General features: G+C 46.4%; 2 protein-coding genes across 2 annotated transcripts; one reads left to right on the top strand and one right to left on the bottom strand.

Moving 5' to 3' along the window:
• Positions 1 to 375: 375 nt before the first annotated feature.
• PSMB11 (proteasome subunit beta 11) lies at positions 376 to 1,233 on the bottom strand. The gene has a single exon (XM_047739165.1). The coding sequence runs from the start codon at positions 1,231 to 1,233 to the stop codon at positions 376 to 378; it is 858 nt and encodes a 285-aa protein (XP_047595121.1).
• Positions 1,234 to 7,330: 6,097 nt separating this feature from the next.
• Positions 7,331 to 14,888, top strand: PSMB5 (proteasome 20S subunit beta 5). Its single transcript, XM_047738111.1, has 3 exons — positions 7,331 to 7,559; positions 8,287 to 8,593; positions 14,381 to 14,888. Exons 1-3 carry the CDS (start codon positions 7,362 to 7,364, stop codon positions 14,665 to 14,667), a joined length of 792 nt encoding a protein of 263 aa, XP_047594067.1. The 5' UTR covers positions 7,331 to 7,361; the 3' UTR covers positions 14,668 to 14,888.
• Positions 14,889 to 26,433: the final 11,545 nt, after the last annotated feature.

Raw genomic sequence — 26,433 nt, 5'->3', positions numbered from 1 at the left:
TTGAAGCTGAGATACAGAAATGGGAGGCAAAGAGAGCAGGGATCAGGTGGGGAAAGGCGGCAAAGAAGGTGGTGAGAAAGAGGGTCTGGCACCTAGCCCCACGTCTGGCGTGCAGCAGGCACACAGAGATTATTTGTGGAGAACTTGGGGGTGGAAAGGAGGCTGGACCAATCCACTGGGCATCCAGAGGAACATGTTGGACAAAGCCACCCACAGCGCTGGGAGGCAGAAAGGGATGGAGATCTAGAACAAATGGAGCTGGGGACCCCTGTGGGCTGGAGCCAGATGCTGTGAGTCTCCTCTCCCCACCCCCACCCCCATGCCTATCCTCCCACCCACTCCCTTGGCCAAGGTCCCCCCAAGTCCTGCTGCTTCTCACAGCATCTCAGTCTCTGCGGCCATCCTGGAGTCTCTGTGCAGGGTGGCAGGCTCAGCCTGGTCCTGGCTGGCCTCCTCCTCCTCCTCCTTCTCTGGCTCCGGAAGCTTCTGCAGTTCCCAGTACAGCACACAGGCATCGCTGCGCGATACATACTCCCATCCGCTTTCCCGCACATGGAAAAGGTCTACAGAGCCCCCTGAGTAGGCATCGCGGTGGGTGGCGTGGGTCACGGCGCGGCGGGCCAGGGCATAGGCTTCCTGGGGGCTCATGTCGTAGCGGTAGCCGCGGTCCAGCACGCCATAGGCATAGGGAGATCCAGAGCCCACCGAGAAGATGTTCCCCTGCAGGCGGGTGCCGTCACTGTCCACATAGAAGAGGGCAGGGCCCGAGCGGTCCCAGCCACACAGCGCGGTGGCCACGCACAGATCCAACCCCCGGTAGCAGGACATCAGGGCCGACAGGAGTCTGGCGGCCCCTGCCACGCTGGGCAGCTGCCCCTCCCTCAGGGCGCGCAACCGCAGTTCCCGCCGCAACACGCGGTACCACGTGGCACAGTCTGCCGACGTGCCGGACGTGGTGCCCAGCAGGTGCCGGTGCACCGGGAGGATCTTGCGCGAGGCCGGGCACTGCACGTAGCTGCCACAGGACGCCCGGGTGTCCGCAGCGGCGATGACTCCGTGCTGGAAGCGGAAGGCCAAGGTGGTGGTACCGTGGGCCAGCCTGGGGCCATGCGTCCGCGGGAAGGTTTGAGGGTCACAACCTGGGGGCACGGCCCAGCCGCCGGCCTGAGGCAGGTGAGGCGACAGTCCGCAGGTGTCCGGGGCCTGCCACTTGCATACATCCTGCAGAGCCATCCCTGGGGCTGAGTGATGGCTGGAAGGAGCAAGGCAGGGATTTGTGGGCTGGAGTTGGGGAGGGGAGGGACGCTGTGGAGACGCTGGGCTGTAGCCAGAAGGGCACAGAGGGGCAGGTGATCTATGGCTTCACTTCTCCCTACCCCCAAGTCTGGCTCTGGGACTGCCCTGAGCAGCGGTCTCCTCTTGCTCAGAGGATGGCTGAGGAGAGGCAGGAGGAGGCCAGGGAAGTCTGCACTGCTGGGAAGACGCTGCTGGTGACACACCTGAGCGTCACCCAAGGAGTCTCCCATCCATCATCCTCCCAGCACCTGAAGTGGGACGGGCAGTGGGTTGACTTCAGAGGAAAGGAGGCATGAGTGGAAGGAACACTGCTGGGTCCCTCTTGTTTCTCCTGTGGGGGGCACTGGACATGCAAAGACAGATGAGGCTCTGTCGCAGCCCCTGCAACAGCTCCCAGATGTTGAGAGAGGGACACCTGGGTAACTCAGTCAGTTGAATGTCCAGCTCTTGATTTCAGTTCAGGTCATGATCTCAGGGTGATGAGATCAAGCCCCACATCAGGCTCTGCACTTTGCATGGAGTCCCATTGGATTCTCTCTCCCTCTCCCTCTGCACCCTCCCCCAGCTCATGCTCTCTAAATAAATAAATAAATTTAGATAAATAAAATCTTAAAAAAGAAAGAAGAGGGGTGCCTGGGTAGCTCAATGGGTTAAGCCTCTGCCTTCGGCTCAGGTCATGATCTCAGGGTCCTGGGATCAAGCCCCGCATCGTGCTCTCTGCTCAGCGGGGAGCCTGGTTCCTCCTCTCTCTCTCTGCCTGTGTCTCTGCCTACTTGTGATCTCTGTCAAATAAATAAATAAAATCTTTAAAAAAAAAAAAAAGAAAGAAAAGAAGAAGAGTGTTGTGAACCCACCAAGGCAGGAGTCATTTTTTGTTTGTTTTTTTTAAGATTTTATTTCTTTGAGAGAGAGAGAAAGCACAAGTAGGGGGAGCAGCAGAGGTAGAGGGAGAAGCAGGCTCTCCGCTGAGCAGGGAGCTTGATGCAGGACTCAATCTCAGGACCCTGGGATCCTGACCTGAGCCGAAGGCAGACACTTAACAAACTGAGCCACCCAGGCACCCAAGGCAGGGGCCTTTGATGTCGGGTTCCCTCTTCAGGTGTTTGAGACCAGGGAACTCTAATGCTCAGCTCACACTTTGACTTTCTAGTCAGGAGAAAAAGAAACAGACGGAGAGCAGGACAAAAGAGAAAAGTGCAAGAGAGTCTTTATGAGGGGAGGGGTGCTCAAATACCTTCCAGAAAGGTAGGGTACAGAGGGACCTGGGTGAAAGGAAACTAGAACGTGGAGCTCTCTTTCTCCTTTGTTTCAAAGGTGCATATGAACTTCCATCTGCATGAAGACCGCATTCCTGACAGTTTCTAGCGGTATAGCTTCTCTGTTGTGGGAAACTTATGAGGATGTAGCTGAAAGTATCTAATGGCCTTCCCTCTCCCGGTCCCCCTTCTGCCCAGTAGTTCACAATAGTGGGAGAGTTGTTTGTAGTTCCAAGGCAAAACAAACAACTGACCTTGTCCCCATTAGGCTGAGTCTAAGTCTTAGACCAACCAGGGGTGGGCAAGGGATAGGACCGCTGGCCCTTCAGAAAGACGAAGTAGACTAGGGCAGAGTGACAAGACTTAACTACTTCCAGCACCATCTAGAGTATATTTTACTAAAGCCTGCAGCTCAAAGGGGTGCTGTGGAAATGGGCTTAGTCAAAGAAACAGACCCACACACAAGGGAAAGAGCCTGGAGCCCCCCAGATACCATGATGGTGGGGCTGTAGTGTCAGTACTAAAGGCAAGTGCAAACTTGTCATAGGAGGACTGGAGAAACCAGGAGGTCACACTAAAGTCCAACCAGTCTTTCTCCTTTCTTTTGCACAAGACCACATGGGACTCTTACTGGAGAGGTAAGTATGTCTCCTCTTTTTAAAGACTAAGCCTTAGATGTTGTATATATGGATGGATTGTCACCTCCCTCCTTAAGTCAAGCCATTCTCAAGTCAGATGTGGACAGTTGAATGGCCTTCTAATTGGCCACCCTCTAGTCTCCCCTCTAATCTTACCCTCCACACTGACATGTTTTCCTAACGTGTCTTCTCTACTAAGAAATCTTGAAGGGCTACAAGATCAAACCCAAACCACCTTCTCCTCGCCAGGCTGGCATTTAAGGCCCACGATGGTCCCATCCTGATCTATCCACCACAACCTCTTTCATACCGTTCCTAACACATCTCACACCTCCCCTTCATCTACTTTTTTCATCTATTTTTTTCAAGATTTTTTTAAAACATTATTTATTTATTTATTTGAGAGAGAGAGAGAGAGCAAGTGAGCATGAGTTGGGAGGGCAGAGGGAGATGGAGAAGCAGACTCTCCCCTGCATAGGGAGCCCTATTTGGTTCTTCCTCCCAGGACCTAGGGTCATGACCCAAGCTGAAGGCAGCTGTTCAACTGACTGAACCACCCAGGTGCCCAAGATTTTTTTTTTTTAAGATTTTATTTATTTAGGGGCGCCTGGGTGGCTCAGTGGGTTGGGCCGCTGCCTTCGGCTCGGGTCATGATCCGGGGTCCTGGGTTCGAGCCCCACATCGGGCTTTCTGCTCGGCGGGGAGCCTGCTTCCTCCTCTCTGTCTGCCTCTCTGTTTACTTGTGATTTCTCTCTGTCAAATAAATAAATAAAATCTTTAAAAAAAAAAAAAGATTTTATTTATTTATTTGACAGACAGAGATCACAAGTAGGCAGAGAGGCAGGCAGAGAGAGAGGAAGGCAAGCAGGCTCCCCGCTGAGCAGAGACCCCAATGCGGGGCTTGATCCCAGGACCCTGGGACCATGACCAGAGCTGAAGGCAGAGGGCTTAACCCACTGAGCCACCCAGGAGCCCCAAGATGTTTTTTAAAAAATATTTTATTTATTTATTTGTTTATTTTGACAGAGAGAGACACAGTGAGAGAGGGAACACAAGCAGGGGGAGTGGGAGAGGGAAAAGCAGGCTTCCTGCCCAGCAAGGAGACCGATACGGGGCTTGATCCCAGCACCCTGGGACCATGTCCTGAGCTGAAGGCAGATGCTTAACGACTAAGCCTAAGATTTTATTTTTAAGTAATCTCTACACCCAGTGTGGAGTTCGAACTTAGCCCCAAGGACAAGAATCACATTCTGTTGACTGAACTAGCCAGGTGCCCCTCTCCTTCATCTATCTGAATCCTATCCTTCAAAGCCTGGCTTGAGTATCTTCTGTTTTGAAAATCCTTCTCAGGTGTGGTCTGAGAGAGGTGAGGCTGTTGATTTGAGGAGCAATGGGATCCACACGGTATTTAGGGAAATGAATCTATACTTCCTTAGCATGCCTTCCTGATCTCCCCACCTCACCCCAAGCTATATTGATCTCTCTCACCTCTGAACTACAACACTTATCATTTTTTTTTCCTCCCCCAAACCTTCTTTATTGAGATAAAATTGACACATGACATTATGTAAGTTTAAGGTATGCAGTGTGATGATTTGATACAGGCATATATTGCAAAATGTTTACCACAATAAGGTTAATGAACACATCCTTCACTTTATATAATTAACCATTTTTGTGGTGGTGGTGAGAACATTTAAAGTCTACTTTCTTGGGGCACCTGGTTGGCTCAGTCATTAAGTGTCTGCCTTTGGCTCAGGTCCTGATCCCAGGGTCCTGGGATCAAGGCCCACATCAGGCTTCCTGCTCCTTGGGAAGCTTCTCCCTCTCCACTCCCCCTGCTGTGTTCCCTCTCTCACTGTGTTTGTCTCTGTTAAATAAATAAAATCTTTAAAGATAAAATAAAATCTACTCTCTTAGCAACTTTCAACTACGGAATACAATTTAGCATCATTAACTATAATCATAATGCTGTACATTAGATTCCCAGAACTTCTTAAACTGGAAATGTGTATTTACCCTTAGAACAATATCTCCCCATTTCCCCTACTCCACAGCCCCTGGTAACTACCAATCCACTCTCTGTTCAAATGGAGTTTGGCTTTGTTAATTTCCACATATAAGTGAGTACATACAGTATTTGTCTTTCTCTGCCTGACATGTATCTCTATATATAGATACAGATAGAGATAGTGACAGGTGATATACATATATCTCTATCTATCTATCTAGAGAACTAATACAAAGTAAGTTGAGAACAGATTATGGAATGCCTTGAATGCCATACCGAGGAGCTGAATCTTAGAGAACATTTTTAAGCAGGCAAGAGATAAGATTAAGAGGGCGTTTAGAAAAATTAATCTGGTACTGTGCAAAATGCATTAGAGAGTTCAGTTTGGGCCCAGAAAATCAGTTAGAAGAATATTTCAGTAATTCAGGAGTGAGGAAATAAGAAGCCAAAAGGTGGTATCAGTTGCAATGAACACACACACACACACACACACACACACATGAGAAGCATTTAGAGGAAGAATCAACAGGACTTGGCAACTTATGGAATGTGATGGAAAGGAAGGGGAGTTGTCAAAGATGGCCAGGGCTTCAAGCCTCTGCGACTGGAAGAACATTGTTACCATTCTCTCCTGTATTCACTTGGCAAGCATTTACTAAGCATACAGTGGGCTCAGAGATGAACAGTAGAGAAATACCTGTCTTTAGAAACTCGCAGTCAAGTACACTTACAACCAATCACTTTAAAATGTGAAAGTATCTTAAGAGAGGTACAAATGCTATTAGTGGCAGTGTGAACGAACCACAGGGGAGAGTCAGGAAGAGGACAAGTTGCATCGAAGGGGTGACGGCAAAATAATACCTGCTCTATAAACGGAGGCACTCCGAATTTTCCACACTATCCAAGTGTGAGACGCAGAAAAAGATCTTCTGCTTCATTACATTCTGATGGTTGGGTTTGGAAAGGGTTGCCAAATTTCAGCATTAAAAATAAACATATGCAGAGTCAGAGTCTGCTGGGGAAGAGGAGGGGCTGGGTTGGGCATCAGAGGAAAGGGGAATTTAGATATTGATGGATGTTGCTGCTGGAATCCAGCAAGGAAGGCCACTGACTTCATAGACTTTATAGAACCATAAAGCAGGAGGCAACATTTCATACACTTGCCCACTTCCTTGTTTGTTATGGGTCCCCAAAGGGTTGAAAAATGAAGGTGGGTGGAGAGAGGGAGAGACAATGATAAATACCACATTCATGTATTAATAAAGAGCTTGTCTTAGCAAGCCTAAGTTAGAGAAACTCTTGATACATTTTTACGGATCGTCAGCCTTCCTCCAGGCTCTGAGATGGTAAATGACTATTGACTCAGTTATTCGGAGCTGAATTGAGAATCTAGTTTGTGGATTAAGTGGGTCCCATACGTTTCCTTCTTTATTCTTCTGCCTTTTAGGCAATACATTACTTAGAATTTCCACCACAGGGTGGGAGTAAAGAGAATATTAAATCTTAAAAACTGGTTATGTTACAGAAGTTGGGTAGTGTGGCGATTGATGCTATCAAACAACAAGAGGTATAGCACTTTTATTTTGTTGCAATTTTTACCACAAACTACTGGGGGTTAACTAACTTCACAGGAAAATGGCCTCAGAGTACGTCATTATTTTACCCAGTTACGGGGTGCCCTTAAACAAAATGGCAACTTCAGTTGCGTTAACAGGATGCTAAAGCCGCCCAGATGTAAAGTATTGCTTGGACACCTGACAGGGCGGGGACGACTTAGTATTAAAGGTTCTGAAAGGATTTTCAACTAGTCACGCCCTTCTCAAAGATGGCCAGCCTCACTTCCCCTACGCAACAAGGACGTTTCTGATCGCTTCCTATGAATTGGAGGTGAATTTAATCCGGTATTGCTTGCCTGACGAAAGTAAAGATGACAACAACATCCTTTAAAAATTTAGAGGAAGTTAAGGCATTTATTTTTATCCCCTCGGTGAAAACAGTCCCTGGCATCGGGTTCTTGTTTTTGGAGGCGTGGTTGCCAGTAGTTAAAATGGCTCCTCCCTGGGATAGCTTTAATAGGAAGTGAAGCTGTGACGGCGAGGCGTTGCCCGGCTGTTCTTTAGTAGGCCTTCTCGCAGCGAGTTTCTTGTGCCCTTACTAGACATGGCGCTGGCCAGCGTGTTGGAGAGGCAGCTACCGGTGAACGGGCTCGGGTTTTTTGGACTCGGGGGTCGTGCGGATCTGCGGGACCTGGGTCCAGGGAGTCCCAGCGATGGGCTGACCCTGGCCGCGCCCAACTGGGGTGTCGCGGAGGAGCCAAGAATCGAAATGCTTCATGGAACCACCACCCTGGCCTTCAAGGTGCGGACCCAACCGCAGCGCCGCGCTGAGACCCGCGCGCCGCGCCCTTGCCGACCTTCCCGGCCTTCCGGCTGGACCGGAGCCCACGGGGGCCGCGACCACGGAGCCTAGTGGGAGCCTCGGGCCTGTCCTCCCGACCCCGGTGGTTTCGCTGTCTCATTAACCTGAGAGGCTTCGGTTCTCGCTCTAGCCGTAGGACCGTGGGGCTGAGGTTAAGGGGGAAAAGAAACCCGAGGCCGCTTGGGTTGATTCCTAGGCAACGCCTATGACTCCGGTTCAGGAAAGGGAAGGCCTCAAAGCAATGAATATTGGTAGAGGAAAGGATGTTTAACCATTAACTAAAGGTTCTAAAAACTGGGTCCGCATTAGGCAAGGGTAACTGAAAAGCGATGAGGGAAAGAATTGTGGGAGGGAACACTGTAGCTGGAGCCAGACAACTGGAATTCTTGATCCAGCTTTACAATAACCAGGTGTGCGATCTTGGGCAAGTCATTGGATCTCATTGAACTCGTTTCCTGATCTATAAAATGAAATTGAAGTTAATACTGGTTATACCATGTCGTGGGATCTATGTGAAGCTTAGTTGATACTAATATGTGGAAAGCATTTTGTGAAGTGTAAAAGGACAGAGAAAGATATTCTGGTTTTCCACTGATGCAAAAAGAAATGTGAAGATATTTCTGTGGTCTGATCTGACCTGCTTTGTGTTTTCCTCGGATCTTAACAGTTTCAACATGGAGTCATTGTTGCAGCGGACTCTCGGGCCACAGCTGGTGCCTATATAGCCTCCCAGACAGTGAAGAAGGTGATAGAGATCAATCCCTACCTGCTAGGCACCATGGCTGGGGGTGCAGCGGATTGCAGCTTCTGGGAGCGGCTGTTGGCTCGGCAATGTCGAATATATGAGCTTCGAAACAAGGAACGCATCTCGGTAGCAGCTGCCTCCAAGCTGCTTGCCAACATGGTGTATCAGTATAAAGGCATGGGGCTGTCCATGGGCACCATGATCTGTGGCTGGGATAAGAGAGGCCCTGGTGAGTTAAGCTGCAAGCACTTGGTTCTTGGGCTAGCACTACAGAGAGGAGGGGTTGGATGAACAGGTGAATGAAAGGGCTTTGAGTCCGCGCTGGGGATGTGTTGATTAGGTTCTCTACCCTTTCTTCTCTTTGTTCAAGGAAGGCACTACTGTGTAGGAGAGGGCATGGAACTTAGACTAGCTGTGTCATTGACTACCCCATGTGACCTTACTTTGGCTGCTCATTTTCCCAGTCAGTTTCATCATCTGTTTGGTTGGTTAAAGGAGGTAATACATGTAAAGCATGTCTGGCACATAATGTTTCTCCTTCTCTCTCCCATAAAATGGTAAGACCTACAAAGAGTGTATTTGAGAATTAAATTGGATAATAGACATAAAAACTCCAGTCAGTGCTTTCTAATAAAAATATAATGTGTACCACACATGTAATTTAAAATTGTCTTATAGAGGGGCACCTGGCTGGCTCCATCAGTGGAGTATGTAACTTATCTCAGGGTGGTGAGTTCAAGCTCCACGTTGGGTGTAGAGTTTACTTAATAATAATAAATAACTTTTTTAAAGATTTTATTTATTTGAGAGAGCGAGTGAGCTTGAGCAGGGAAGGAGTAGGAGAGGGAGAAGCAGACTCCCCGCTGAGGAGTGAGCCAGGTGCAGGGCTCAGATCCCTGAACTCCAGGATCATGACCTGAGCCAGAGGCAGGGTGCCATGAGGCACCCAGGCGCCCCAATAACAATATTTTAGAATTGTCTAATGGATATATTTAAGAAGTAAAAAGATGGGGACATTGTAATATTTCATTTAATCCAGAACACCTAAAATAATATCATTTGGCATGTGCATTAGCCCCATTTCAAGTGCTCAGTGCCACATGTTGCTAGTGGCCATTGTCCTGGACAGTGAAACTCTAATATACAGGAAGTTAGTAATTTCTCTTCTTTTTTCCTTTAGGGAGTCTTTGGCCTAGAAGGGGCCTTTAGGGCTGATCTTTCCTTGCTTGATAGGATCACCCTAGGTCCTATTCTGTCATCTCTTAAAATAAATTCCTTAGCCTTTTTCTGTTTTTAGTATATAGAAACCTTGCCAGGAAGTTCAGCCTTGCATCTGATGTCAGTTCCTTTTCAACCAGTTTTTTTTTTGTTTTTTGGGTTTTTTTTAAGTTTCATTTAAGTATTCATTTAAATAATCTCTACACCCAACGTGGGGTTCAAACTCCCCACCCTGAGATCGAGAGTCACACACTCCACACAGACTGAGCCTGCCCGGCACCTCAGCTTTTCGACCAGTTTTGGATGTCTCTTTATCAAGCTGGAATACAGCTAGTCATTTTCTGTATAATTTTTCCCCCTCCATGCTTGAGTAGTTTATTCTTCCCTTTTGTTTTTGCTTCATTCATTCACCTGTTTACTGAGTACCTAGTTTTTTTCTGTCGAACAACTGCAGGATACCCAGCACTTTTCCTTGATTTAGAAGCTCTCGGTTCACTGTTCAGTGGAAGGTGAATAAGAAGATTAAAAAAGTGGATGTGAGGGGCACCTGGGTGGCTCAGTGGGTTAAGCCTCTGCCTTCGGCTCAGGTCATGATCCCAGGGTCCTGGGATCGAGCCCCACATCGGGCTCTCTGCTCGGCAGGGAGCCTGCTTCCCCCTCTCCCTCTCTGCCTGCCTCTCTGCCTACTTGTGATCTCTGCCTGTCAAATAAATAAATAAAATATTAAAAAAAAAAAGTAGATGTGAGAGAGGAGCATAGCTTGTTACTTTGGAAATTGAGATGCTTTTTTGGGAAAAGTGTGAAAGAACAGCTCCATACATTTTTTGTGTGGCCCAGGGAAGCATTTTGGAACTGTTGCTTCGTACCCTTAGCTACTGGGTCTGTTCCAGGGGACGGAAGCAGTGTACAAGAGTACAGATGCTGGCTAGCAAAGAGAACCTGAGAAGCTAGAGCATAACCTAAATCATGCCTTCACAAGAACCCTTCCCTACAGCATATTCATCTAGGATGAGTCAGTCCCTTGCCTCGAAAAGCAGACGACTGAAAAATGATTACAGGTTACTTAACACGAGGCTAAATGAGATGAATGCCATTTGTAAAAGAACCGATATGCTGCTGAGGGAGTTTTGAGGAAAAAGAGATTATTTCTGATGGGAGGACTCAGGATGACTTCATGGATAAGTGGCAGTTGAATAGGATGTGCATGTGAGAGAAGGGAAGCATGGTGGACAAAGCGGGGGTGGATGAAGCATGCTGTTTGGGAGGAGTAACTGAAAGCCCAGTTTGTTTGTTTGTTTTAAATATTTATTTATTTGAGGGAGAGAGAGAATGTGCACACAAGCAGGGGGAGTGGCAGGCAGAGAGAGAGGGTGAAGCAGGCCAGGCTCCCTGCTGAGCACAGAGCCTGATGCAGGGTTTGATCCAGAAACCCTGGGATCATGACCTGCACTGAAGGCGGACGTTTAACCAACTGAGCCACCCAGGCACCCCCAAAAGCCCAGTTTAGTCAGAACTAAGGTTGTGTGAAGAGGAGTAGTGATCCATTGAGCTGGAGAGCTAAAGAGGAACCGTGTAGTGAGCCCACTAGGCAAGGTAGTGGCCATGGGACTGAGGAGGGACTAGTTTGGGGTAGACATTGGAATCCTTGAACCTGAAGACTGGTGAGCATTTGTTTCTCAACTGGGTTGCATTAGAATCACCTAGAGAACTTAAAACACAAGTCCCATACTTGTTCCCCACCCCAGACCAACTGGAAAAGAATACCTGTTGTAAGTCCTGGGCATCTTTTTAAAAAGCTTCTTAGATGATTCTGATGCACAGTGAGAGATTGGAACCACTGGAACAGAAAAGTAATGATCCTGTTGGCAGGCAGAACTTGAGAACATGGGAGGCAGTGTAGGCTGGTCATAGAGCATAGAGAGAGATAAGTTTGGTTGGTAATGGAGAACCACTGAAATATTTGAGGATAGGAGGTCTGAATCTGAACTGGTGACAAAGGCATCCTGTTGGAAGATCCAGCAGGTAGTTGGAATTGGTAAACATTTTATTAAAATCTTTGTCTAGATTTTCATCTGTAGTAAATATTAGCTAACTTCTTCATAAAGTGCCAAATAGTAAATAATGTAGGACTGTAAGCCATATGGTCTTTGTTTCAACTACCTAACTCTCCTGCTTTAGCATAAAAGCAGTCATAGACAATATGTACACAAATGGGTATGGCCGTGTCCCTGTAAAACTTTGTTTATAGAAACGGGCAGTTGGCCTGGCCAACCCCTGATCTATACCAGCACCATCCAATGGAAATAAAGTGTGAGCCATACATGTAATTTTAAACTTTGTAGTAGCCACATTTTTAAAATTAAAGATAAAGAGAAATTAACTTTAATGATGTATTTTGGAGTGCCTGGGTGATGCAGTCAGTTAGGTGTCCCACTCTTGGTTTCAGCTGTGATCTCAGCATCGCACTCAGCCTGGAGTTGGCTTAGGATTCTCTCTCCCTCTCCCTCTGACCCTCCACCTTGTGTGCACACGCACTCTCTCTCAAACAAATAAATCTTTTTTTTTTTTTTTTTTTTAAGATTGTATTTATTGGGGCTCTGGGTGGCTCAGTGGGTTAAAGCCTCTACCTTCGGCTCAGGTCATGGTCCTGGAGTCCTGGGATGGAGCCCCGCATCGGGCTCTCTGCTCAGCGGGGAGCCTGCTTCCTCCTCTCTCTCTGCCTGCCTCTCTGCCTGCTTGTGATCTGTCAAATAAATAAATAAAATCTTTTTTTTTTTTAAGATTTTATTTATTTATTTGACAGATCACAAGCAGGCAGAGAGGCAGGCAGAGAGAGAGAGGAGGAAGCAGGCTCCCCGCTGAGCAGAGAGCCCGATGCGGGGCTCGATCCCAGGACTCTGAGATCATGACCCGAGTTGAAGGCAGCGGCTTAACCCACTGAGCCACCCAGGTGCCCCAAATAAATAAAATCTTAAAAAAAAAAAGAGTTTATCTATTTATTTGACAGAGAGAGGGATCAAGCAAGAGGAGTGGCAGAGGGAGAAGCAGGCTTCCCACAGAGCAGGGAGCCTTATGCGGGCCTTGATCCCAGGACCCTGGGATCATGACTGAGCCAAAGGCAGATGCTTAACGACTGAGCCACCCAGGTGCCCCTAAAATAAATAAATCTTAATAGTATATATTTTATTTTATAGATCCAAAATGTTAGCACTTCAGCATGTGGTGCCAGCTTCATTTCACATGCTCAGTGGTCACACACGGCTAGTGGCTCCCATATTGGACAGTGCAGGTTTTTGCAATATAATTTGGAACTCTAGGCTCTCTCCTACTATGCGGTGTAGTCTTGTCCCCCAGATAGTCTAAACTTTGAGGACTAGGATTGTTTTTTTCTTTATAAGTTTTTTTTTGTTTTGTTTTGTTTTGTTTTTTGGTTTAAGTTTTTATTTGTTTATTTGACAGAGAGAAACACAGCAAGAGAGGGAACACAAGCAAGGGGAGAGGGAGAGGGAGAAGCAGGCTTCCCACTGAGCAAGGAGCCGGATGTGGGGCTCAATCCCAGGACCTTGGGATCATGACCTGAGCTGAAGACAGATGCTTAATGACTGAGCCACCCAGGCACCCCTGTTTTCTTTTTTTAAAGATTTTAGTTATTTGAGAGAGAACACCCCTAGCACCCCAGGGCTAGAATTGTTTTAAACATTATCTCCACAGTGCTGACATTCTCTGCTTGAAACCTAAGTCACGGGGTGCCTGGGTGTCTCAGTCAGTTTTGCATTAGCCCTGTATCAGGCTCCTTGCTCCTCAAGAAACCTGTTTCTCCCTCTGTGTCTCCTGCTCCCCCTGCTTGTGCTTGTGGTCTCTCTCTCTCTCTCTCTCTCAAATAAATAAAAATAAAACCTTAAAAAAAAAAGAAAACCGGGGTGCCTGGGTGGCTCAGTGGGTAAAGGCCGCTGCCTTCAGCTCAGGTCATGATCCCAGGGTCCTGGGATCAAGCCCTGCATCGGGCTCTCTGCTCAGCAGGGAGCCTGCTTCCTCCTCTCTCTCTGCCTGCTTCTCTGCCTACTTGTCATCTCCGTCTCTTAAATAAATAAATAAAATCTTTAAAAAAAAAAAAAAAAGAAAACCTAAGTCATTTGGATTATACTTGTTTTTTGGTTATGCAGTGAGGATAGTAAAGCAGTAATAATGTGAGATAGAATCCAGGAATCTTAATATTTAATTTTATTCCTTCAGCTATTTTTTTTTAATAGATTTTATTTATTTATTTGACAGAGCACAAGCAGGGGGAGTAGCAGGCAGAGGGAGAGGGAGAAGCAAGCTCCCCATTAAGCAGGGAGCCCAGTGCAGGGCTCAGTCCCAGGACCCTGGAATCATGACCTGAGCTGAAGGCAGGTGCTTAGCTGACTGAGCCACCCAGGTGCCCCCAGCTATTTTTTTTTTCAAGTAATTTTATAGAAATATTATTTTCTTTCTTTTTTTTTTTTTTTTTAAGATTTTATTTATTTACTTGACAGAGACACAGTGAGAGAGGGAACACAAACAGGGGGAGTGGGAGGGGAGGCTTCTGCCGAGCAGGGAGCCCGATGTGGGGCTGGATCCCAGGGCCTTGGGATCATGACCTGAGCTGAAGGCAGACGCTTAATGGCTGAGCCACCCAGGCACCCCCAAAGTATTATTTTCTTGTATATCTGTTGGTCTCCCCTGGGTTTCAAGAGGGATAGAGAACTTTTCTGGAGAATGAATTAGATGTCAAAAGAGATGGTCATTTTTTTCCTGCTAACCTCACCTCTCTTTCCAGGCCTCTACTATGTGGACAGTGAAGGAAACCGGATCTCAGGGGCCACCTTCTCTGTAGGTTCTGGCTCTGTGTATGCTTATGGGGTCATGGATCGGGGTTACTCCTATGACCTAGAGGTGGAACAGGCCTATGATCTGGCCCGTCGAGCCATCTACCAAGCCACCTACAGAGATGCCTACTCGGGAGGTGCAGTCAACCTCTACCATGTCCGGGAAGATGGCTGGATCCGAGTCTCCAGTGACAGTGTGGCTGATCTACATGACAAATATAGTGGCTCTACCCCCTGAAGGAGGGTGGATGTGGCTGCTTGCATTTCTTGGGGGAACTATTGCTGGCAAATGTGGGTATAGCTCCCCATCCTCTAGTGGAGGGGTCCTCAGTTGTACTGATAATTTTTTTAAGCTCTGGTGGCATTGACCTCTATGAGTTACTAGTTGTTAATGACCTGCTGCAGAGGTGATTATTTGTTTTACTTTCTTGGATGTTAACATTACACTACTCGACCTCAGCCTGTGTTGTGTCTTTTGTCCACACTGTCCCTCCTCCAAGCACTTTACAGCCAAATAAGCCAGGATGGTGGGAGGGCACCCACTGTAATTACAGGAAACAGTGGTGTGAAGACATTGTCTAGTGAATACATTAGCATCCCCACTCATGAAGCTAATAACAAAGGAGAAGGAGAGAGAGGCAGGGAGGAGGGAGAGACTTCCCGATTCTGTTTGCAAAGAGATGAAAAGTTGATGAGGTGGAAAGATGCACAGGGCTGTATGAGGAAGAGCTGCAGAGGGAAAGGCTCTCATCCTGCTGTGGGGGAGGGGAAGCCAGAGCTACCCGCAGAGCAGAAAGGTGAAGAGGGTGAATCTTGAATCTTAAACCAACTGGGAAGGGAAGGTTTGGACCTTGAGAAAAGAGGACAAAGAGGTGAGTGTGAAAGCGGTAGTGCCCACAAGCTTGGTGATCCTTGTCCTTTTGGCCATCCGGTGTACACAGGTGGGGGACAGAGCAGTTGATGGTGGGCTTACAGTCTCCTGGACAGGAAGCGGCTCAAAACTGTCACTGGCATGTATGGGTGGGGAGGAGACCCTGCTGAGAGCAGAGCAATGGTTGATTTATCACACCCCGCACTGAGGGGGTTCCCAAGCTATGGTGGCAGCAGATGGTAAGGCCTTCTGTTAAAGAGAAGCAATAAGCATAGGGGAGATAGAGGAGGTTGATGGGAGAAACCTTTGAAAAAACGGGAGAGGAGGGTATGAACAGTACTGCTTTGTTTTTAGTGAGTAAGAAGGGAGAAAGTGGCTGGTGAGGGTGACAGCCTAGCCTCATATTTTGAGAAATCGAGGGGTAAGGCCTCTCGCCTGTGGTGCAGATACCTTCCCTTCCCCCTCAGCCTCGTGCAGTCGCATATTGATTGATGAGGGCTGTCGGCCAGGAACTGATCGAGGCTTGTTAATTGCATTTGTCAAATGCAGGGAAATTGGGAATTAGTGAGATCCGAGTAGGGAGTTTGGAAAACAAATGACTCTGGTGCCTGAGGAGATTCATTTTGCTGAAAAGTGCCTTTGGAGCACCCGGAGCCTGGGAGCCGCCAATGCTAGCCGGGAACTGGGCCCCCTCTGCATTAGAGGCAGCTGGGCGGTTGGTTAGCTGTGTGAGAGCTCCAAGTACAGACATCCTCTCCTTCAGGACGCTGGTTGGCAGACCTTTGTCACAAATCAGAGCCCTAGGGGCACCTGGCTGGCTCAGTGGGTGAAGCATGCGACTCTCGATCTTGGGATCATGTGTTTGAGCCCCACGTTGAGCATAAAGTTTACTTAAAAAAAAAAAAAAAAAAAACCTCTTAGGAGAAATTCTAACACCTGAGAGAAATCAAATCAGGTTGAACTGGAGTTGGGGGTTCAAGAGCTTCTATCCCTGAGCCCCCACCCCTTGGGGCCCCAGCCCACAGCACCACCTCCCTGCCTCTACACCTTTATATATATACATGCTCCCTGGTACTTCTTGGAACCCGAAGGAACACAATTTGACAGTTACTGCCCTGAGACATAACCTTGAGGGTGGAAAGAGAGTTGAAGAGTGAATTCTTTTCCGTGAATGAGCCTAGGACTCCCTGGCCTGTGAAAGAAAATTAAGTCTGGAGATAAGAGATGGTCTTGGCAGTGCTCCCCTAGCCCAGTTTCTGTCTCAACGGCCTGCTTTGGCAGTGGTCTGGCTGTGTAATGTAAGTACCCATTCTGCACCGGCTGAGGCCTTATGTTCAGGCAAGAAAATGCACAGCCGTCCGTCCCATGTTCTGTTCTGCATGTGCCCGTTTCTCTTCCTAGATCTTGGATAAAAGAAAGAATGAATGGAAGAGATGGAGTTGTGGTAGGTGTTCTGAGAGAAAGTAGAGCAGGGGTAGAGGAAACTGCAAGCGTCTAGGCCCAGTCATGCCCAGCCTGGGCAGTGGTGGCTTCTTGCTGCTGCGTGCTGGCGGGGAGCTGGCTTGGCAGGGATGTTGTATGTCTCCACTGCATGGGGATGATGGATGCCTCACAGCGCTGGAGAGATTCTGTCGAGTGGAGTGGACCAGTTCGGGGACTCCCATCAGATTCATTTCCCAGTGCAGTCCTCTTGACAAAGGATGATGGAAAAGAAATTACCTTAAATAGCTGGAAGATTAATTTCTCTCGGCAGTTCCCAGGCGTCCATGGGACAGGGCTCTTTAAGTGATGTCTGACAATTTCTCCTCCTTCTACAGATCACTCGGTGACACCAAAATCTGACTCCTCAGGGTAGGTAATGGGACTAATCTGATTAAAGAGAGCAAACACTCCTCCAGGTCTGGGTCTCTAGCAGGGAATGCTGTGGGCTTGAAGGCAGATGAGAGGGCTTTGTGGGGGTAGAATGTTCAGGAGGGAGAGGGAAAAGATAGGCGAGGGGGAGGGGGAGGAAGGGCACAGTGAAAGGAAATCAGGGACCAGAGCATAATAGTTACTGAGTGTTCCCTCTTTAGGCAAAACCAGAAGGTCAATGTCTCTTGATATCCTCCTCAGCTGGCAAATGAGAAAACTGTCAAAGCCATTTGGGGAGTGGAAGGTTACATCCTTTGAGGGAAAATAAAACAACTGATTTATTCTGGTCCATGGATTCCGTGTGGTCTGTTAGGGAAGAGGAGCAAGAAGTGGGATGAAAAGGGAGTAAGGTTAAGAAAAAAAAAATGTGGAGGGGAAACTGGGTGGGGGGAGCAGTTCCCTTGTGTCAGACGGTGCGGAGGATGATTGGGTGAGTGAAGGATTTATGTGAGCGTATCTAATCTGGTGAGTACAGTTAGAGGTTTTGATATTGTTGCTTGTGTGTGTTTCGCTAGAAGAGCCCCTCCCACCAGGGCCAGAGCAGGAGAGGAGGTCCTCTGAAACTGACCCTCAGCAGTGACCTCAGGATATGATTAAGTGCTTTATGATTAAAATATGCATATATTGCAAACAAGCACCTCTGCCTTTTTTGTTTGTTTCTTGTTTGTTTTCAAAATCCTGGTTTCCCTTCAGGAAGCCAGAATCACATCAGAAAAGCTTTAATTAGAGCAGGCAAGGGGAGAGAGCACACACAGCCTCAGAACTACCGCAATCAGCAGCTGCCTGTTGCCCCCTCCCTCCTGACCCTGGCAGGCCTTCCTTCCCCGCCCCCTCCCTCCAGTCCACATTCCTGCGGCGCTCCCCAGGCCTAGCCTCTGAGCCAAGTTCTGGCTTCCAGGGGCTATGCCCCACTGAAGCATTTCAATAAAAACCACTTCTAAAATGTCCTGTTCGCAGTTGTTAGTGGGTCAGGCAGAAGAAATTCTACCCACGTCAGCTTCTTGGGTTTATTTAACCCAACTTTTTTTTTTCTCCCCGAAGCTTTTGCCTCTGAGTGAGGTGCCAAACCTAACTTGGGACTTAACCCTTGATAATCCAGACTCTGCAGTCCTCAGCCACGAATATCCTCCCTAGTTTATTTGAAGGGAAATAAGAGCATGGGTTCCACGTCTTGGGGAAATAAGAGCATGGGTTCCATGTCTTCTGATGCCTCCCTCTCCAGCCCCCGCCCCATCCGCTCAGGCTGCCTGCCCCTTTTCTCTATGCTCCCTCAGCTCAATTCTGTTTTCTCTCTGCTCTCTCACTTTGTAAAAAAAAATTCCCTTTTCTTGCCTCCCCAGAATTTAAATAAAACCAATCAATCAATAAACCAAGTGCTGCGGTGGACTTTAATGTAACGAGAAAAGGTTATCACTAGCTGCGGGGTACCCAAAGCGTTCATACTGCAGAGGGAAACCCAGATGGAAGGAGAGAGAACGGGAGCTAGAGAGAAGCAGACACATGAGAGAAGCAGGAAGGCAAGTCCCCTGCAGCAAGTGTGAGAGTGAGCACAGTGGCCAACCTGGCAGGAAGGATGGCAGGAGACAGCGATGGGCAGAGCAGCACCGTGGGGAGCAGGGGAAGGGAGGGAAAGGAGACTCCAAAGGACAGTGATGGAGAGAGAAACAGGGAGGAAGGAAGCGGCTAGAAGCTAATGCACAATGAAACGTGTCCCCCTGGAGACAGATAATTTCTCTAGCCATACATAATGAACACGTGCCCCTCTGTGTGTTGCTCTGTACTGTCACAGTTGCTTATGTTCCACGAGAATCTCTCCATGTCTGCCCTGCTTGTGCAGGTTGGGAAGAAGATTTGAGCCCTCAGAAGCACCTTCTCAACCCAGCCAGGCCAAAGACAGGAAAGAACTCTGTCTCACAAGAGGAACTGGGTCACAGATTCAGTCCCTTTTACCTTTTTTCTTTTAGGTTCATGAAGAGACCCTCTCTTACCCCTCTCCATATCCCCTGGCCACACCCATCAGACATGCATAACTCATCCCATTTGTTTTTCTTTAATGCTCACAGGTCAGAGCCAAGGCTGTACAAATGGAGAGAGGAAGGACACAAACTCCCAGAAAGACCAGAATAGCGGGTGTTCCCAAGGAGGGGATGTGTGCAGACCAGAAGGGACCAAAGTCAAGGAGCTATTTTTGCAACTACTGCAGCTCTTTTCCCAGCTTAGCCTCACTGCCACTGTTGTCCCAAGGATATCATATGTCAGAAGCTTCCCCATGCATACAGAGTTTCGCACCATACATAGGCTGTCCTGGCATGGTCGCTCATCTGCAGCAGGGATGCGGAGGGAAGCCAGTGAGTGCCAGGGTTCTGTGGGGGAGCTCATAATCAGCCTGTGTCTCTTGAGTCCTGAGGCTGCACCCCCGGCTTAATCTCTGGAAAAGAGAGCAGTGGAGCATTTTAACCCAGAACAACAGATAAAGCATAGTCCCACAGGAGCCCCCGAAGAAGCAAAATGTGCAGAAGGGTGGCTCAGCCTTGAGTCAATAGAGCCTCAGTGTGGTCCGTGGGTAGGGGTAGCAGAGTTCCCCCAACTCATTTAAACAGTCTAAGGCACGTGGCATATTGGAGAGCGTCTCTGTTAGGGTCTCTGGTTACTTTGTGATCTATCTTCCTTTTCAGTCAAACATTTACTATACTGTACTTTCTGTTTGTTCCCCTATGTCTAGCACAGTGCAGGCTACTCAGTAGAGATAAGATAATACATGTATTTTATTTTATTTTTTTAATACATGTATTTTAATGAGTAAATGAATGAATGGATTTCGCTATGTGTCCTTATGTCAATGATGCTTTCTTACTCTTCTCAGAAGTGACTCCCTATAATTGTTGAATTTCAAGATGCTGTTTGCTGCTTTGTTTGTCTGTTTTTTAAAGATTTTATTTATATGTTTGCCAGAGAGGGAAAGAGCACTTGCAGGGGGAGAGGCAGGCAGAGGGAGAAGCAGGCTCCCCACTAAGCAAGGAGCCTGATGCGGGACTCGATCCCATATGACTTGAGCCAAAAGCAGACACACAGACGCTTAACTGAAAGAACCATCCAGGCACCCCTGCTCATTTGCTGTTGTTGTTGTTGTTTGTTGTTTGCTGTTTGCTGTTCTTAAACATACTTTGAAACATATATTAATTTTTTTAAGATTTTTAAAATTTGGGGCGCCTGGGTGGCTCAGTGGGTTGGGCCGCTGCCTTCGGCTCAGGTCATGATCTCAGGGTTCTGGGATCGAGCCCCGCAACGGGCTCTCTGCTCAGCAGGGAGCCTGCTTCCTCCTCTCTCTCTGCCTGCCTCTCTGCCTCCTGTGATCTCTCTGTCAAATAAATAAATAAAATCTTAAAAAAAAATAAAAAAATGGGGCGCCTGGGTGGCTCAGTGGGTTAAGCCTCTGCCTTCGGCTCAGGTCATGATCTCAGGGTTCTGGGATCGAGTCCCGCATAGGGCTCTCTGCTCAGCAGGGAGCCTGTTTCCCTTCCTCTCTCTCTGCCTGCCTCTCTGCCTACTTGTGATCTCTGTCTGTCAAATAAATAAATAAAATCTTAAAAAAAAATAAAAAATAAAAAAATAAAAAAAAATAAAAAAGATTTTTAAAATTTATTTGACAGAGAGAGAGATCACAAGTAGGCAGAAAGGCAGGCAGAGAGAGAGGGGGAAGCAGGGTCCCTGCTGAGCAGAGATCCCAATGCGGGGCTTGATCCCAGGACCTTGAGATCTTGACCTGAGCCGAAAGCAGAGGCTTAACCCACTGAGCCACCCAAGTGCTCTGCTCCCATATATTAATTTTTTAAAAAGATTTTTTTTAAAAGATTTTATTTATTTATTTGACAGAGAGAAATCACAAGTAGGCAGAGAGGCAGGCAGAGAGAGAGGAGGAAGCAGGCTCCCTGCTGAGCAGAAAACCTGATGTGGGGCTTGAACCCAGGACCTGGGATCATGACCTGAGCCGAAGGCAGCGGCTTAACCCACTGAGCCACCCAGGCGCCCCTAAAAAGATTTTATTTACTTGAGAGAGAGAGAGTGAAGGGGGAGGGGCAGAAGGCGAGGGAGAGAGAGAATCTCAAGCGGACCCCAGGCTGAGCACAGAACTGACTCGGAGCCCCAGATGGGGCTCCATCTCATGACTCATGAGATCATGACCTCAGCCAAAAGCAAGAGTCCAATGCTTAACGGACTAAGCCACCCAGATGCCCCTAATTTTTTAATTAAGACAAAATTACTTGCACTGAGGAGTTTTTTAAAAATGTTATGCCACCCCCTCCTTATAAATGCAGACAACTAGGTGTCATAAAAAGCAGTTTTTATTCTATTTTTAACTAATCCCTACACCCCACATGGCGCTTGAACTCACAACCCCTAGATCAAGAGGCGCATGCTCTGCTGACCAAGTCAACCAGGAGCCCCAGAAAAAGCAGATTTAAGGAGCAGTCATGCCCGTTCCCACTTTGCCCAGATTCTGCGGTCCTGCTGTCTTTCCCTTCAAATGATAGTCTCATACAAAATATGGTCAGACCCTGAAGAATTGAGTTCCCAGGGTAGCTCTGTAGGGTATCTCTCTTAGCATCTCTCTTTTGTTTTGTTTTCTGTTAAATCAATGGGCAGAGGCTTAGTCGATACTCAAGTCTGGTCCCTGGATATCAGGTGCGTGAGCGAGTTGGTCTTTACAAGGGAAGGACTAATTGATGGTGAAAGGGAGGTTCATGTACCACCAACCCCCGCACCTTAAAAACAAAAGCCACTTTTCTTTGGGTTTTGGTCTTTTGCACAATCTAGAATTGTTGCCACTTGTTCTTCTTCCACCTGTCTGTTTAAAAACATTCTTTGACTTTCTAGGTGTTCTTGATTTACATGCTCTTTTAATTTTCTGAAGCATTGTAACAAAGTCTAAAATAATTCAGGGAATGCCAGAGTCCATGAGACCATTTCCTTGTCTCAAGTAAGGGCTGAGTCTAAATATCTAAAGTGAAAACATGATCTATTTTTTTTTTATTTTTTAAATTTTGAAATGTTTCAAAACCAGAAAAGTTGAAAGAATGGTACAACACATACCCATATACCCTTCATATAGGTTCGCTAATTGATATCATTTTGCCACATGTATGTTATGTCTAATGTATATATCTATTTATTTGTTAATATAGATCTTACCGAATTATTTGAAAGTTAAGAGATCATGACATTTTGCCCCTAAATGTGTCTCCTAAGAACTAAGATATTCTCTTGTGAAACCACAATAGCACACCACGAAGTTTAACATTGATATAATCATATTATCTTGATATCTTGCCCATATTCGGATTCCTCATTTGTCCACATAGTGCCCAGAATAGTTTTCTCGTTTCCTGATTCAGAAGTCGATCAAGGCTCACTCATCACATTTAATTGTCATATCTTTTTAGTTTAGTTTAGAACAGGCTCCCAGGTTTGCACGTGTATCTCTTATGACATTTATACTTTGAAGAGTCCAGGCCATCATCTGTCATGTGCAGCCCAGATTTGTCTGATTGTTTGCTCCTGATTAGAATCAGGTTAAACATTCTTAGCAAGAATATTATCTAGGTGATATTGTATATTCCCCATTGTACTGTACCAGGAGACACATGTCAGTTTTTATGTTACTGTTGATGTGAAGTTTTTCTGATAGACTTCTCTACTGTAAAGGCATGTTTGTCCTTTGTAATTAATTAGTAAACTAATAATTAGTAGAGTGATCATTTGAGATCATGGAGTATCCTGTTCTCTGACAGTCTCGTACCCAGTGGATTTAGCAACCATTGATTATCCTTCCTGAAACCATTTTTGCACTGATGGTTGCCAAAGGCTGATTTTCCAATTCCTGTCATTTCTTTTACATACATTAGCTGGCATTTATCCTTCTTCTCCTCCTCCTCCTCTTCTTTCTCATTCTCCTCCTACATTTTCACATTTATCTATATTTAATTTTTTTTTGCATTTTAATTGTTTTGATAGTATTGCTTTTTGCTGGCCTTTAAGAAAGACTTGCCAGCTATTTTTTTTAAGATTTTCTTTATTTATTTGACAGAGAGATCACAAGTAGACAGAGTGGCAGGCAGAGAGAGGGGGAAGCAGGCTCCCTGCAGAGCAGAGAACCCGACGCGGGGCTCAATCCCAGGACCCGGGGACCACGACCCAAGCCGAAGGCAGAGGCCCAACCACCTTAGCCATCCAGGCACCCCGACTTCCCAGCTATTTATACAATTTCCTTTGCATTTAATAATCAGTCCGATTCAGACATTTTTTTCCTTTAAAATCTAATATGCCTTGGAGTGCCTGTGTGGCTCAGTGGGTTGATCATCTGCCTTCAGCCCAGGTCATGATTCCAGAGTCCTGGGATAGAGCCCCCGGAGCCCCATGTTGGGGCTTCCTGCTTGGCAGGGAGCGTGTTCTCCCTCTCTCTCTGCTCCTCCCCCTGCTCTTGCTCTCTCCCTCCCTCACTCACTCTCTCAAATAAAAAATAAAATCTTTTAAAAAAAAGAAATAAAATCTAATCTGCCTTCATATCTGCTGCAGCATAAACTCCTTTACTTGCTGTTCCTTGAATACTGTTCTCCGCTGCTTGCCTGTCGTCCTTCTCTTTTCCTTTGCATTATCTTCCACCTTTCTGTAACCTCTTTCATCTCTTCAAACCTCAGCTCTTTCAGACAGTTCCCTCTCCAGTGCCTCTGAGGACATACTCCCCACTGACTCTGGGATTTCCTTCCACTACTGTTCTAAAATGCTCTCGGGTGTGTTAATGAATGACGGTCGAAGCCTCACTCCAGGGGAAGTTAGATTTCACTGTATGGGGAGCCTCCCATGGGATCTCACTGAACAGAAATAGCTTAAAATGAAGAGATCTTCTTGATTTGAAGCCAAATGAGCAGCTTTTCCTCAATCGACAAGTCATCTATAAAGTTTAACATTTGAAATCTCCAATGTTTTGGAGTTCAAAATTGTAATTCTTTTAGGTGAAATAGGTGCATTTTTGTTTCTATTCTCATTACCTAATAGCACAAAAATGCTTTGCTCCAACTTTCTATCAAAGGTTCCTCTATGGCCATAGAAGGAGAAAAGAAAATTAAAATGAAATGGCTTTTCCAACTTAATTCTGGCCTTTGTAGAAATGGACTCATAATTTAAAATGTATCCCAGGAGGGGTGCCGGGGTGACTCTTGGTTAAGCGGCCAAGTCTTGATTTCTAGGTGTCAAGAGATCTAGCCCTGGCTTGGGTTTCCTGCTGGGCATGGAGTCTGTTTAGGATTTTCTCTCTCCCTCTCCCTCTCCCTCTGCCCCTCCCTCCCCCCTCCATACTCTGCCTCTCTCTAAAATAAAACAATAAAATAAAATATACCCAGGAGACATTGGTGGGGTGGGGGGTGGTATGAACATTCTATTAATCCTCAGAGGGAAGACAGCTTATCTTTCATGGACTCAAAACAGGAGACCAAAAGAGAGTTAACACAGAAAGGCAGAGTGGATTTCAATTCTGGCAGAGACTAATGATTGCTCAAGAGCACAGGTGCTGAAGTCAGGAGGCCTGGATTCAAGATCTGACTCCACCATTTAGTGAGCTCCGTGACCTTGAGGTAAATCACCTTCTGTCTCTGAGTCTGTTTTCTCATCAGTAAAAGTGACAGCATAATAGTATAATAGTGACAGTATAATAGTATAATAGTACTTATCTCATAGAACTGATTAAATGAGGGGTGGCTTGGTGCCTCAGTCATTAAGCGTCTGCCTTCCACTCTGGTCATGATCCCAGGGTTCTAGGATCAAGCCCCAAATCAGGCTCCCTGCTTGGCAGGAAGCCTGTTTCTCCCTCTTTCACTCCCCCTGCTTGTGTTCCCTCTCTTGCTGTGTCTCTCTCAGTCAAATAAATAAATAAAATCTTAAAAAATATATGATTAAATGAAAGAGAGCCTGGCACCACGTAAAACTTCAATAAATATCAATTATAATAATTGTCATTAGTAATTCTATTTTTCCTTCATCCTAACATTTTGAAAATGGCCACCTGTATGTTTGCAGATATAAGATGTTATACTTTTTTTTTTAAGATTTTATTTATTTATTTGAGAGAGAGAGAGAGAGAACATGAGCAGGGGGAGGGGCAAAGGGAGAGGGTGAGAAGCAGACTCTCGCTGAGCACAAAGCCCAACACAGAGCTTGATCTCAGAACCCTAAGATCATGACCTGAGCTGAAGTCAGAAGCTTAACCAACTGAACTACAGTGCCCCATGGTGTCTGACTCTTGATCTCAGCTCAGCTCTTAATCTCAGGGTTATGAGTTCTTAAATAAATAAATATATATATACAGACACATATATTTCCTAGTGATTTCCTGCCTGGCTTGTATTATTTAAAGAAAACATTTTTTTTTAATGGAAAACATGGGAAAAGAAACAGAAAATCTGTAACCCTTAAGAATATAAACACTGTTGGAGCACCTGGGTGGCACAGTGGGTTAAGCATCTGTCTGTCAAATAAATAAATAAAAATCTTAAAAAAAAACAAACCCCAAATCTTTAAAAAACAAAAAATAAAAGTAATGCAGTGGAGACAGAGAGGCATAATGATTAAGAACTTGGGCTATTGGGGCGCCTGGGTGGCTTAGTCAGTTAAGCGGCTGCCTTCAGCTCGGGTCATGGTCTCGGGATCCTGGGATTGAGCCCTGCATCGGGCTCCCTGCTCAGCGGGGAATCTGCTTCTCCCTCTCCCTCTGCCTGCTGCTCTGCCTACTTGTACTCTCTGTCAAATAAATAAAATCTTTTAAAAAAATTAAAAAAAAAAAGAACTCAGGCTATGGAACTAGATTTTCTGGGTTCGAATCCCAGGTCTACCTCTTATTACCTATATAACCTTAGTCACTTATTACAGATGGCCCCTGACTTAGGATTTTTTTTTTAATTAATTTATTGGTCAGAGACAGAGAGAGAGAGGGAACACAAGCAGGGAGACTGGCAGGTAGAGGGAGAAGCAGGATCCCTGCTGAGCAAGGAGAGATATATATACCAGTATACCCTGGGATCATGACCTGATACAAAGAGAGATGCTTAACTGACTGAGCCACCCAGGTGTCCTCCCTGACTTAGGACTTTTTTGACTTTACATTGGTGTAAAAGTGATACATATTTTGTAGAAACCATACTTGGAGTTTTGAATTTGGCTCTTGTCTGGGGC

Source organism: Lutra lutra, chromosome 7 (genome assembly GCF_902655055.1).
Source record: "Lutra lutra chromosome 7, mLutLut1.2, whole genome shotgun sequence".
NCBI classification, from domain to species: Eukaryota; Metazoa; Chordata; class Mammalia; order Carnivora; family Mustelidae; genus Lutra; species Lutra lutra.
Note: the sequence above shows the minus strand (reverse complement) of the source record. Positions and strands in the feature narration are given on the sequence as shown.